Below are 13,782 nucleotides of genomic sequence, written 5' to 3'. Positions count from 1 at the left end.
TGTGGATGAGAGAAGGATCCCATTCACACCATACATTGAAAGCATGACAAAAGCCACTTTAAGCAGAGAATTCTGGGAGTTCTAGTTTGTTAAGGGTATACTGAGAGTAGTTAAAAGGCCCCCTTAGTCTCCTCTCAGAGTGATTTAACAGTTAATGCCTCTTTCAAGGGAACTCTGGGAATTGGAGCCCTTTGACGAGAAGGGGTGGGGCGTATCTCGCACTATGAACAAACTACAGTTTCTAGAAAATCCATAGCTGTTTAAAATAGTATCACGGTGTTTTAAACATAGGGTGTAACTGTGCCCAAGTCATTAAAGTGTTTTCCTTTTCTTGGGGGTGGGCTGGGAGGGGGCTGTTTTTCCAGACTGCAATCCCGCTAACTGCATTGACTTCCGAGTAAACCCACCGGGCTTGCTTGAGAGTCAAGCACAGTTAGGAAGACCAGAACCCATTATTTTATTTTGTCTTAATTGATTAATTCATGTTTTAAAAAGAAAAGAAACAGTCTGTTAATAGCTGCTGTCTGTTTAAGGAGGTTAGCAAGCTAGCTGTTCAACCGCCTCTCATTTTCTTGCTTTCAGGGCTAACTTAAAAGAAATTTTAACACCCAATGTCGCACTGACTGAAGAAGCCGTTCATTCCCCCTCCATGTAACCATGAAAAAAAAAAGCAGAAAGCAGAGAGCCTTTCCCGCCATCCTTTGATTTCCTCTTCATTTGATTATTCTTAATTATTTTTGTTTCCGTTTTTTGGCAAATTAGCACCATTATTCCAGCGTCACAAACAGCCGAGAGTTCTAACTTTTGCATGTAAACTGTTAGAGATGCATTTCATGACTAGTTTTGCAAAAATCCTTGTTGATGCATTAATTATTTATTATTATTATTATTATTATTATTATTATTATTATTAATTTATGGAAAAGGGAAAAAAAGAATTTGTGTATGTGACTGAAGCATGTAACCTTAAGATGTTGCATTCTAAAAAAAAAAAAAGAAAAAAATTCTAAATAAAGGCCTTTTTTCCCAAATAAGATGGTGTGCTCCAGACTGTTTAATATTATATAATATATTTATATTTATATATCCTTTCCACATTTGGACACCCACCCCCACCCCTACTCAGCAAGCATTAATAATACTAATAATAATGGTGGTCTTTTGTTGTGAGGGTGTTGGAGAAAGCGCATCCCAGGCAGGCAGCTCTCTTAGAGGTAGGCGAGGGGTAAGGAGGGCTTTTGCAGACCAGAGCATTGAAACCAAGCTTATTTTAACCTTGCAGGCGATTAAAGCGAAAATGGAGGAGCTTAGGCCCCTGATCCCTGTGTTGGAGGAGTACAAGGCCGATGCCAAATTGGTTTTGCAGTTTAAAGAGGAGGTCCAGAATCTGACGTCAGTTCTTAACGAGCTCCAGGAGGAGATTGGCGCCTATGACTACGAAGAGCTTCAGAACAGAGTGTCAAATCTTGAGGAGAGACTCCGGGCTTGCATGCAAAAATTAGGTAGGCCTGCACGACCCAAGCGAGCAGGAGGAGGAGGAACCTGCCCTGGTGGAGCAGAGGGCAGGGGGCACATGCCTCTAACCCGTTTAATGTCAACCAGTCACCAAGACTCAAGAGGTTTAGGAGCCATGTGTACAGAGCCAAGCTTTATGTCAAGAGGACATAACCCTTCCTTGAGGGGAAGGGGGTGGTAGCGCAGTGGGTAGAGCATCCACCTTATGTGCCAAAGACTGCCCAGTCCGGTCCCCTGCATCTCGTATTAGGGCTGGGGAAAGACTTGCTGGAGAGCTGCTGCCAGTCAATGTCAGAAACACTAGCTGCGATTCCTGTACTGCGAGAGGGGGGTTGGGACAAGATGACACTTTGGGTCCCTTCCAACTCTACCGTAATGTTATGATTCCATGACCTTGACAGATAGTGGACTCTCCTTTATTGGAGGTTTTTAAGCAGAGTTTGGATGGCCATCTGTCAGGGATTCTTTAGCCTTGATGCCTTCATTCCAGGGAGTTGGGCTAGATGACATTTGGGGTCCCTCCCAACTTTACAATTCTCTAATTATATGATTCTACTGGGCAAGATACACCAATGGTATAAAATAGCTTCCAATGTTCCTATTTAAGGCAGCCCTTTTTTGAGAACAATGAGGACTAGAACCTTACTTTATTCTTAGCGGGAGGACCATAGCTCAGTGGCAAAGCACCTGCTGTTTATCCTCCCAGGAGGTCCCAGGTTCAGTCTCTGACATGTGTAGCTGGAGCTTGGGAAATACCGTTTTCTGAAAGCCTGGAGAGCCAGTGTCCATTTGGCTCCTTAATTCTGAACAATGAGGACTAGAAATGTAATATTTAGGGCAGAGTCCATAACACAGTGGCAGAGCATGTATTTTGCATGCAGAAATCCCCACAGTCAGTCCCAGGTGGGGATGGAAATGCCCCCCTGGTCTAAAACTCTGGGAAGCTGTTGCCAGTCAGAGCAGATAGTACTAAGCTAGGTGGAGCTTGTGTTCCTAACCCAGCACCTGTTTTCAGTGCCAGTGTTTTAACCATGGAAAAGAGAGGGAGGGAGAAAAAGAGAAAGAATGAGAGAAAGCGTAGGCAAAGGTGCTCATGAGGTGTTGCAGAGTGCATTTCCTTGAGTCTCCATAGGATCTCCACAGATCAGGAATCAGGTTTCCAAACTGGGAGGTGTTGTTTGGTTAGACTCCAAAGTATCAGGCAGCATGTTTCAGCTGCTCTGTGGGGCTTTGGATCAAGTGATTCCTGGACAGCACACACACACGGCGAGCCACTTTGGAAGTGATAGGGAGTACTTTGATATGTGTTTAGGGTGTGTGTGTGCATTTGCTGCACAGAGAGAGAAGTGAAAAATCCCACTGAACACACAAATCCTTGCAAGGACCAAAATATGTTCTTTGGCAAGCACTCTGAACATGCTCAGAGATACTCTCCTTTTTATCCAGTTTGCAAAAATGGAGGAGGAAGGAGGGGAATAAGTCCCAGCTACTGCATGATTATGGTTCCAGCCCCAACATGTCCTAGATGACTATAAGCTGGTCTGTGAACTTGGAGACAGCGATGCTCTTGCCTTTTTCTACATCACACATTCCTGGAATGCATTGCTCATTGGCTACCACTGGGTCAAAGTTCAAAGGAGAACCTTGAAAGGAAACAAATGATTCAGGTAGCAAGGATATTGTTCATTAACTGCACACGTCAGCACATTCACACAGTAGGGAGATTTGGGAAGCATTGGAGTGATGCCCACAACTCTGTGCCAGGAGATAGGCTTGGCATTCAGAAGGTCCCAGGTCCAATCCCCAACAGATCTCCAGGTACAGCATGGAAAGCCCTCCTATCTGAAATTCTGGTGAGCTGCTGCTTGTCAGCATCCACTGAACTGAACCAGGGGGTGCCAACCTTTCTGGAGTGTGATTTTTCAGGGGGCGGGGGAGTTCTACCACTCACTAAATGGCTGCCATGGAAGCAAATGCTGGGAATCACAAGCAGGGAGAGTTGCTGCTTCTGTGGTCAGGTTCTGCTCATTGGCTTCCTATTGTAGAATCCAGTTGACTGCTGTGGGAACAGGACACTAGACTTTAGAGGCCCCCTTTGATTTGATGTAGCACCCAGGCTCTCTTTATGCTTACTACAAACACAGAACTATGAAGTCTTGGTCACCCCCGACATCCTGCTGCTGATGCTTTTACTCCTGGGTCCACAACAGGTAGACCTCAGGCCCTATCTGTTTTCCTGGAGGATGACTTCTGCTCTGCTGGATGAGACTGCTTGAAAGGATGAGGTGGAGCCTTTTCCTTGTTTCCCGTTACTTCTGTCTCAAACTGATCCTCAGGCCAAATGAATCAGTTGTAGCCAATGATACTTCTGCTTAGAGAAGCCCCACTGAACTGATGGATGTGGCAAATTTAGGTATATTAATTACAACATCTCTTTTCTGACTAGAACCTAAGTTGGATGCCACCATAATTGTCCAGTGTTATTTATTGATTATATGCTGCTTACATGCCAAATTGGCCCCCAAGCGGTTTACAACTCTAAAACCAATCTGTAATTAAAACAGGCAATAACAATTCCATTGGGGCACTAAGACATCCTTCATTAAAATAGACAATAAAACAAGCAATTGAGAAGCAAAACAGTTTTTAAAAATCAAAAGAGGTAAAACTATAAAATCAGAAGTTCGGTTCAGAGGAATGGCTGAACAGGTGTGCTCTCAGGAGTCAGCGGGGCTCATATTTGAAATCACTGCACTGAAGACCCCTAGTCTGCCCATTTTATGATTCACCAACTCTGTAACTAGGGCCAAATTGCTCTCTTCTATTTCACACACACACATTCATCAGAACTTCAAAACCTGGATGTTGAGTACCTTGACAGACTGAGATCATTTTGAAAAAGGATTAGATGCATTCTCTGAACCCACTTTTTGGGGGGCGGGTAAGTTTTCAGTGTAGGACAGAAAAAGGCATAAAATTGTACATTCATTCAGAATGAGAGCCAAAACGTTGCTCTCATTCCACATGGGCTTTATGACACCTGGGGGTGTAACAGTACGGCCTCAAGCTGCTCAGAATGCGATCCCCAATAAAATGAGATGTTAGATCTTAGCAAATGGCACCAATTGAGGCAAGTAAGGGAAGGTGTCGATACAGGTAATGTGGAGGTAGGAAACAGTTACAGGAACTGTGAGTAAAGTTTTTGAGAGCCACCTCTTTCCACACTGAAAATGATTGCAATTATCATTTGGTGAAGCCAGTAAATGGATGCTTGGTTCATATATGTGTGAATGCTAGTAAATGAAGTTTATATAAGAACATAAGGACAAGCCTGCTGGATCAGGCCAATGGCCCAACTAGTCCAACATCCCATTCTCACAGTGGCCAACCAAATGCTCCAATGGGAAACTCAATCATAACCTGAGCAAAAGAGCCCCCTCACTTCCTGGGGTTTCCAACTGGTTTTTAGAAACATTCCTCTCTCCAGCTGTAGAGGCAGAGCACAGCCATCATGGCTGGTAGCCAGCAATGGGCCTCTACTCAATGAATTTGCCCAGTCCTCTTTTAAAGCCATTCAAATCAATGACCATCACTCCCTCCTGCAGGAGTGAGTTCAATTTGCTGTATGAAGGAGCACATCCTTTTATCTGCCCCGGGTCTCTATCCACTTTCCCCATGCCATGCATCATTTTAGAAGCTCCTATCATGTCACTTCTTACTTGCCTCTTCTCTGAACTATAAAGTCCAAAATGCTGTAGCCTTTCCTCCTAAGAGAGTCACTCCATCCCCTTGATCATTTTGGTGGTCCTTTTCTGAACCTTTTCCAACGTCCTGTCTGAGATGAGGGGACAAAAACTGAACACAGTACTCCAAATGTGGCCACACCATAGAATTATATAACAGCATTATGCTTCAATTCAGCAGTTTTATTTTCAATTCCATTCCTAATTACCATATTTTTCACTCTATAAGACCCACCTAGTTTTTGGAGGAGGAAAACAAGAAAAGAAATATTCTGAATCTCAGAAGCCAGAACAACAAGAGGGATCACTGCGCAGTGAAAGCAGTGATCCCTCTTGCTGTTCTGGCTTCTGGGATAGCTGCGCAGCCTGCATTCGCTCCATAAGACACAGACACATTTCCCCTTACTTTTTAGGAGGGAAAAAGTGAGTCTTATAGAGCAAAAAATACGGTATGTTCCAAGGTGTATTTTGTGCCCTCTGTTTTGAGTGCGAGGTGCACATAAATTTATGGAAGTAGCTAGGGGTTTGTGTCTTATTTCTGTGTTCCCAATAACAGCTAGGGTCCCAGACAAGAATGCAGGAAGGAAGGCCCATGGAAGGCTGTCTTGAACCAGATTCTTGCTGGAGAGGGTCAGGACCCTGGACAGAGACAACGGTGCAGGGTGGAGTACATGTGGAACACACATGTCAGGACCATGGACCTTGCAACTGACAGCAGGAAAGCCCTATTTCAGGCATGGCCAAACTCGGCCCTCCAGCTGTTTGGGGACTACTCCTCCCATCATCCCTAGCTAACAAGACCAGTGGTCAGGGATGATGGGAATTGTAGTCCCAAAACAGCTGGAGGGCCAAGTTTGGCCATGCCTGCCCTATTTGAACATACTCGGAACTGATCCTGGGACCTTTTGCATGTGAAACATGTGAGAGAAAAAAGCCCATCTCCTGAACTGGCTTAAACTGAGTCCATCAGCGTCCATCAGAGAATTGATCCATCTAAATCCATGAGAGAGGAAGAAGGGTCTTTGGACGTCTCCCAACACTCTTAACAAACTATAGTGCCCAGAATTCTGATGCCCATGTTCTGATGTGAACATGGCATAGGCAGTCCTAACAGCATTGAAAACATCAAGCAAGGAACTCTCAGTTAATACAGTGGCATGCCAGTGATAAAAAATGCCAGCTTAGATGACTGAGAAGCACTATAATTTTTGGCTCAATAGCAGCTGGCAAATACCAGTCATCCAACAAATCAGTGGTTTTGTAAGCAAGAGTGAAAACATGAAAGCGTTATCTCTGCTCCATCATCAAAAGTCCTGATTCTGGTCAATTTCCTTTCTTTGCTCCTTTGAACCATTAGCATCCCAGCTGTTTTCAGAACAATTTCCTTTCTTAGGAGTGCCAGGAGGCAGTTTTCTTAATAAGGCTGCTGTTTGTTAAGAGAAGGAGGCCACTGGATGTGGCTGACAATTCTCAATTTAATTACCATTAATTAGAGAAGGAGGAGGGAGTCATAGGCACTGTAACCGCTCTAATGCACCGTGATGATGATGTCAGCTGCTGTTTGGAATGTGCTGTTCAGATCTCCACTGCTGCCCATTGTTTAGCACTTTCACAGCTGACTCGAGGTTACATTTTGCTACCCAGAAAGAATCCTAGAATTGGAGTGTTGGAACCCCAGGGGTCTAGTCCAGTCCCCTGCAATGCAGGAGTCACAGCCAAAGAATCCCCAACAGATGGCTATCTGACCTGTGTGGATGATCACTGGATGATCCAAGAAGGGACCCCCTGCTGTGTCTCACAAAGCCAATCTTTTTGTTTTTGTTTTCACCTGAGCAGTTTATGAGTGTTCCGTGGCATCACAAACACCCTGGATGGTGATAGGATCATAGGATGGTTGAGTTGGAAGGTTCCCAAAGGGCCATCTAGTCAAACTCACTGCAATGCAAGGGGCTACATGCCTATCTGGGTGCAAAGTGCACTGGAATCCTAACATCCTGTGTCTCCTTCACTCACTTTGGTAAGGTCATCTCCAGGTAACAACCGGGAAAGTCCTGAACCCCTGGACAGCTGCTGCCAGTCAGTGCTAACAATGCTTATCTAGATGAACCTGTGGTTTGGCTCAGTTAAAGGCAATGTCCTGTGTTCCCTCTTGAAAGAGGAGCACTTTCTTTGTAAACTCAGTTTCTGAAAAGAGGGAATTTCCTTGCAGATGGATAGAACAGAAGAAGCTAAGAAGAGCCCAGCTGGATGAGGCCAATGGCCCAGCTAGCCCAGCACCCTGTTCTCACAGTGGCCAAGCAGAGGTGTCAATGTGAAATCCATAAGCAGGACCTGAGCACACTCTCCCCACTTGTGATTTCCCAGCAACTGGCATTTAGAGCTAGACTCCCCTTGGGCATGGAGGTTCTGCTCTCACAGTTGACCTCCACATGGAGAGCATTGCTGGGGGCCCATCTAGTCCAGCCTCCTATTCTCACAGTGGCCAACAAATAATCATTATGGGATGCCCCAAGCAAGACTGAGCACAATAACAACTTTCCCCTCCTGCAATTCCCAGCAAATGTTACTAAGAGTATGACCACCAGGGTTAGAAAAGGGTCTGCTCAAGACACAGTGAAGTGTATACCTGTATAAGAATTCTGCACATGGTCTGCTAATGTTTACAGGGGCTTTCCTGTTCACATTCAGTGATAGTCCTCCAGCCAAGGACCTGACTGGGTGGCTTATGAAATGGAAAGTCGTCCCTCCCCCCCCCCAAAAAAAAAGATAATTCCCAAGATAATGGCTGATTTAGACAGGGCACCATTAAAAAAAATCACATAGTTTGCTCACTCCCATTGTGTTCAACCTTTCTGCAGCCTGTGGGAAACTGACAGCAATAAGTGATCCAATCACAGTCAAGACATCTGGATCCAGGTTTGGCTCATGGATGACAGACCCACTAGCTCCAGAGGGTGAGAGCAAGGTAAGATGATGAACCTCACTGCACCTGTAACATGATCCTGAGCTTCTTCCTTTGATCCCATACTAAATCATGGACAGGATGACAAGGGATATTTGACAGTTCCCATTCACAGAATTATGCTTTCATGAAAACACACACTCACGCACGCACACACAACTTTTCATTGTTTCTCAAAATGTGTCCATTTATTTCACAGCTCGGGCCCACGTTCAATAAGGAACTGCCTTGTCCCATATATTCCTATGCTCCTTAGATGGGATGCTGCAGAGAGTGTCTTGTGCCCTTTAGTATGTAATAGAAATGGGGCTTTTAAAAGTCATCACTCGATTGCAGGGTATTTAATTACTATATTGCTATACAGGAAATGCAGTTAAATGTATGAACTGACTCCGTAGAAATATATTCCATCTGTAATGGTATTGTGGAGACCCCAATTTCCCAACTGAATCCACAAGCTGTCGATTAGCATTGAAGCACAAGGTTGAATTAGTTCTCAGTTCATTCTTGGTGCTACTTACAACAGACAGCAAAGCAGAGTGTTGCATACAACTACTCAGAGTAGACCAATTTAAATTAGTATACCTAAGCAGGTCAAGTCCAGCAACATAAGAAGAGTCTGCTAGTAGTAGTAGTAGTAGTAGTAGTAGTAGTAGTAGTAGTAATAATAATAATAATAATAATAATAATAATAATAATAATAATTTATTATTTATACCCCATCCATCTGGCTGGGCTTCCCCAGCCACTCTGGGCGGCTTCCAAAAGAATATTAAAATACAATACATCAAACATTAAAAGCTTCCCGAAACAGGGCTGCCTTCAGATGAAGCTAGATGAAGCTAAAGGCCCATCTAGTCCAGCATCCTGTTCTCACACTGGCCAACCAGATGTCCATTATGGGAAACCAGTAAGCAGGACCTGAGCCCAAGAGCTCTCTCCCCTCCTGCAGTTTCCAACAACTAGCATTCAGAAGCATTCCTGCTTCTGACTGTAGGGGCAGAGCACAGCCATCGTAGCTGGCAGTCATTGGTAGCCTTCTCTATGAATTTGGCTCCTCTTTTAAAGCCATCTAGATTGGTGGCCATTACTTCCTCCTGTGGAAGTCAGTTCCATAGTTTAACTATGCTCTGCATGAAGAAGCCCTTCATTTTATCTGTCTTGGATGTTGCAATATTCATCTTCTTGGAATGTCCATGAGTTCTAACCTTATGAGAGAGGGAAAGAGAGAAATCTCTCTACACTTTCTCCATGCTGTGCATAATTTTATAAACGTCTATCATCTTACAGTTTCTCTAGACCAAAATGCTGCAACCTATTTTTTAAAATTGTTGTTGTTGCTGCTGTTTGTCCTACACCCTAAGTTCCCAGGCATTAAAACACAATAAAAAACCATTTAAAACAACTGACAAACACATACCGTGGTACCTCGGGTTAAGTACTTAATTCGTTCTGGAGGTCCGTTCTTAATCTGAAACTGTTCTTAACCTGAAGCACCACTTTAGCTAATGGGGACTCCTGCTGCCGCTGCGCCGCCGGAGCACGATTTCTGTTCTCATCCTGAAGCAAAGTTCTTAACCTGAAGCACTATTTCTGGGTTAGCGGAGTCTGTATCCTGAAGCGTATGTAACCCGAGGTACCACTGTTTATAAGGTGGCTCCTAAAAGCATGCACGTCAAGTGTCAAAAGCCTGGGTAAAGAGGGTGATGGATCTACTCTGAGTAGGACTAACTTTGGACACAACCTGGTATCTATACAGAATGTTTCTCAAACATCTTTTCTTCCTTCTTCCTAATGCTGATATCTGTATGCATTTTCTGTAGGTCTGGTATATGGACAGCTATCACAACAATCGCTTTGTCCGGGAGTACAAATCCATGTCCGATTTCATTAACACAGACAACTTCACCTCCCACCGCCTCCCTCACCCATGGTCTGGGACAGGACAAGTGGTCTATAATGGCTCCATCTTTTTCAACAAATACCAAAGCCACATCATAATCAAATTTGACTTGAAAACGGAGACCATCCTTAAGACTCGTAGCCTGGACTATGCCGGCTATAACAATGTCTACCACTATGCCTGGGGTGGCCACTCGGACATTGACCTCATGGTGGATGAGAATGGCCTGTGGGCCGTCTATGCCACCAACCAGAATGCGGGGAACATTGTCATCAGCAAGCTGGACCCCAACACTTTGCAGAGCATCCAGACTTGGAACACCAGTTACCCGAAACGCAGTGCTGGAGAAGGGTTCATCATTTGTGGCACATTATACGTCACCAATGGTTACTCGGGGGGTACGAAAGTGACCTACGCCTATCAGACCAACACTTCCACTTACGAATACATCGATATCCCCTTCCTAAACAAATACTCCCACATTTCCATGTTGGACTACAACCCCAAGGACAGAGCTCTCTATGCGTGGAACAACGGTCATCAAATCCTTTACAACGTCACCCTCTTCCACGTGGTCCGATCAGACGAATTGTAGTCCACTTTTTTTCGTCGGGAAAGGAACTGAACCATTTAACAAAAAACAAACAAACCTGGAAGGGATACATACTATGGAAATATATTTTAAAAGAAAAAAATAGATATAGAAATGGAAAACAGCTGCCAAAATGTCAATGTGGGAGTCTCCGGTATTTAAACCTGCAAGAGATCTGCGCTCATACCTCTCCGAATTTTCAATCAAACATCTAACTCGTGTTATAGACCTTTGGGAGGGGGGGAATGAAACCAACTTATTTGCAGCTGGAACTGCACTTGACAAATTAATTTTCTGTTCTTGGGTGTCTTATTTTTCAAGGGCAGGTGGTCTGTCTGTTCTCTTTCCCTACTGTTCTGATAGCAAAGTTGTAGTTATAAAGTACAAAGTAAAAGGCGATGACTGTTGGGGGGAAAACTTTATCATGGGGATGTGGGGAGGGAAGGGGGGGACACCTGATTCTTCAATTGCTCTCTTATTTTTTTGTGCATTGCATGGACAGTTCCTTCCATCACAGTCAGCTATGATGAGGTGTTGAAGTTGACTCACATCAATGGACTTCTCAATTTTAATTTTTTGATTTTACTTTTAGAAGGAATGTTGCAGGTAGATATTGTCTCCCATGGCGCCTACTCTCGAGTATTTCACTCTCTGCTTCTTCTTTTTTAAAAAAAAACAAACGAACGAACATCTCCCCCCTCTGTGTTTTATGTCACCTTTAGATTCATTGTCCTGGGACCCAAAGTAGCTAATGGATCTGTGTCTCTTTAAGTAGATATAAATACACGAATAAAAAAAAATGAAAAAAATATATAAAAAGGTATGTATTATGGACAAGTTGTTGTACCCAAATATTTGTTTGAACATGTATCCAGCCAATATCTTGTACAATGTTATGTCTGTTATTAACCAGAGGTGGTAAAAAAACAAAAACTTTGTATGTCCAAGTTTATGCAATGAATGTTGTAAATGCCAATGATGTCATTTGGATTAATAAATGAAGGTTTCATATCTTAAAAAGTGACTAACTGTGTGGAGTTTAAATTCAAAGCACCATAGAACTGTAGAGTCAGAGTTGTATGGGGTGTATGGGGCGTTAGAAGAGGGGCAGTACCTCTGATGGGGGACACATCTTGCCTCTAGGGTACTTCATACACTTTTGTTCCCCACTCTTACCTGTGTCTGCTAGAAGCTGTCTGCAAGTGACAGCGGCCACATCCCGGGAAATGGCTTTGACTGGCTGGCTAAAACAGCTGAAGGTGGGTCTTAAACCCTCAGTGAGTTAGGAATTTCGCCTGCATATGAAGACCAAGCTCTGGTAGACTGAGCGGATGAGACCACTAGTGGGCCAATGGTCAAAAAGGCATTTCTGCAGCTGGAGCTTGTCAATCTGAGAAGGTAGCCCTTCTTGGAGAAGGAAGACTCTGTTCCTTGTGGGATATATTTTGGGAAAGAAAAGGCTTATGGAATAAACCTACACAAATCTGGAGTGGGTCCCTAAGACGGTTCGGTGGTGCCTTGTACATCTCCTTTGGGAAACTCCTCCAGCCAAGTTGGTGCCAAATGCATTGCTCTAGTTTCCTTTGGACCACATCAGCGAGGCTAAGAGGGGTGTCGTGTTGTCTGGGCACCCCAGGACCTCCATACACACTGCGCTGCTAACCCAGCAGTTTGACTTCACCCCCAAAGGTACACTCCATTGTCTCTCAAGGCAGATACATGCCCACAACCATTAGGAGGTATCCCAGAGGTCATCCAGTTCAACCCCTGCCATGCACGAAACACAACAAGCCTGGGTGAGGGTGGGGGGAGGTCCTCACACAGGCTATACAAACCTTATTAGTTTGCTTCAAACAATTCACACTTTTGGTGTAATGTGAACCATGGCTTAAATTACACCGTGCTTGGGCTCATGTCTTGAGGAGCATATCCCCCACATCTGGATGTGCTGAGATAAGGGTGCCAGGTGCACTGGGTTGCCATAGCAACACCAGTGAGGTTGACTGCATGCCTTGCTGAGCCATTCACCCTCTCATTGGTTCAGGTTGTATGCCTATGTGTAGAGACGGGTATCATAGTCTCTAGGGCATTGCTTTCATTATGTCTAGTCCTGTTGCAGGTTCATTTCCTGCTCTGTTTTGCTGGCAGAGTCTGACTCTGAATCTGTGAGAGTCAGGAGAAGAGACTGTGGGTTTTCCATGGCAGCGTTAGCTAGCGTGGTGATAGTGTTGATGGATCTCTCCATACATATGTATCTTTACCTCGAAGGCCATAAGGACTGCACATAGTAGATAGCAGTGTTTAGCTTTGTCTTGCATCTGGAGACAATAAACACTTGGTTACTTTGAACTGTGTGGGAGAGGAGTTTTCCTCTTAATTGGGGGCTCTGGAAGAGGATGTTCTGCTGGGAGCAGGAAATCTCTGAAGACTCTGCTGGGGCTCCACGTGTTCTGCAGATAACATCACACTGGTTGGGGTGTGGTGAATGACCAACTGACTTCCACAAGTCCCAACACACAAAACCTAGGAGATAGCTGATGAACAGCACTGGCTTTGCAGAGCCTTCGTGCTTCACCTTCAATGCTGCCCCAAACTATGGGAGCTTTTCAAACAGCCAAAGCATACCATCCGTTCCCTGTGGCCCCTCTGGTGTGCAAGTTAACTGAATTTGGTAGCTGTTGGGAGCATCCACAGCATATTACTTTTCAGAAAAGCAGAGGTTTGTTCCACTGGGAGAGCTGACAGATCTTTAATTACCAACAGTCATTACTGCATTATCATAATGAGAGTACACACAGAATTCCCTTTCAGCCTGCCAGCTGTTCTCTTGACTTGGAAACATTTCAGCCCTCTGGCATCTGCTGCTTGACTTCAAATCATTCTTTCTAGGTGGCCTGAAAACCCAGAGTCAGTTGTATGAAACTAAGTGCATGGCACTGGACGATCAGCAACAATTGTGGCAAGACTGTGTAACTGCCTGTCACCAGGCTCTCCAGACGTGCCAGGCATCTGATGTCAACAAAGGATCAAGATAAATTTGTGAGGTTTGGGAGAGTCGCAATCTGCA

At 44.4% G+C, this 13,782-nt stretch overlaps 1 protein-coding gene across 2 annotated transcripts in view; it reads left to right on the top strand.

The window, feature by feature from the left end:
• The window catches only part of OLFM1 (olfactomedin 1), a 55,485-nt gene extending 43,746 nt beyond the window's left edge, over positions 1-11,739 (top strand). For both annotated transcript variants that reach the window (XM_082207937.1, XM_082207936.1), the window contains exons 4-6: positions 1,283-1,502; positions 8,117-8,223; positions 10,044-11,739. In XM_082207937.1, the coding sequence (XP_082064063.1) occupies positions 1,283-1,502; positions 8,117-8,223; positions 10,044-10,718 (1,002 nt within the window). In that variant the 3' untranslated portion in view covers positions 10,719-11,739. The remainder of the gene's footprint in view (positions 1-1,282; positions 1,503-8,116; positions 8,224-10,043) is intronic.
• The last annotated feature ends 2,043 nt before the right edge of the window (positions 11,740-13,782 follow it).

Source organism: Podarcis vaucheri (assembly GCF_965113315.1).
Source record: "Podarcis vaucheri genome assembly, chromosome: Z".
Classification (NCBI taxonomy): domain Eukaryota; kingdom Metazoa; phylum Chordata; class Lepidosauria; order Squamata; family Lacertidae; genus Podarcis; species Podarcis vaucheri.
This window is presented reverse-complemented; position numbering and strand designations above follow the sequence as displayed.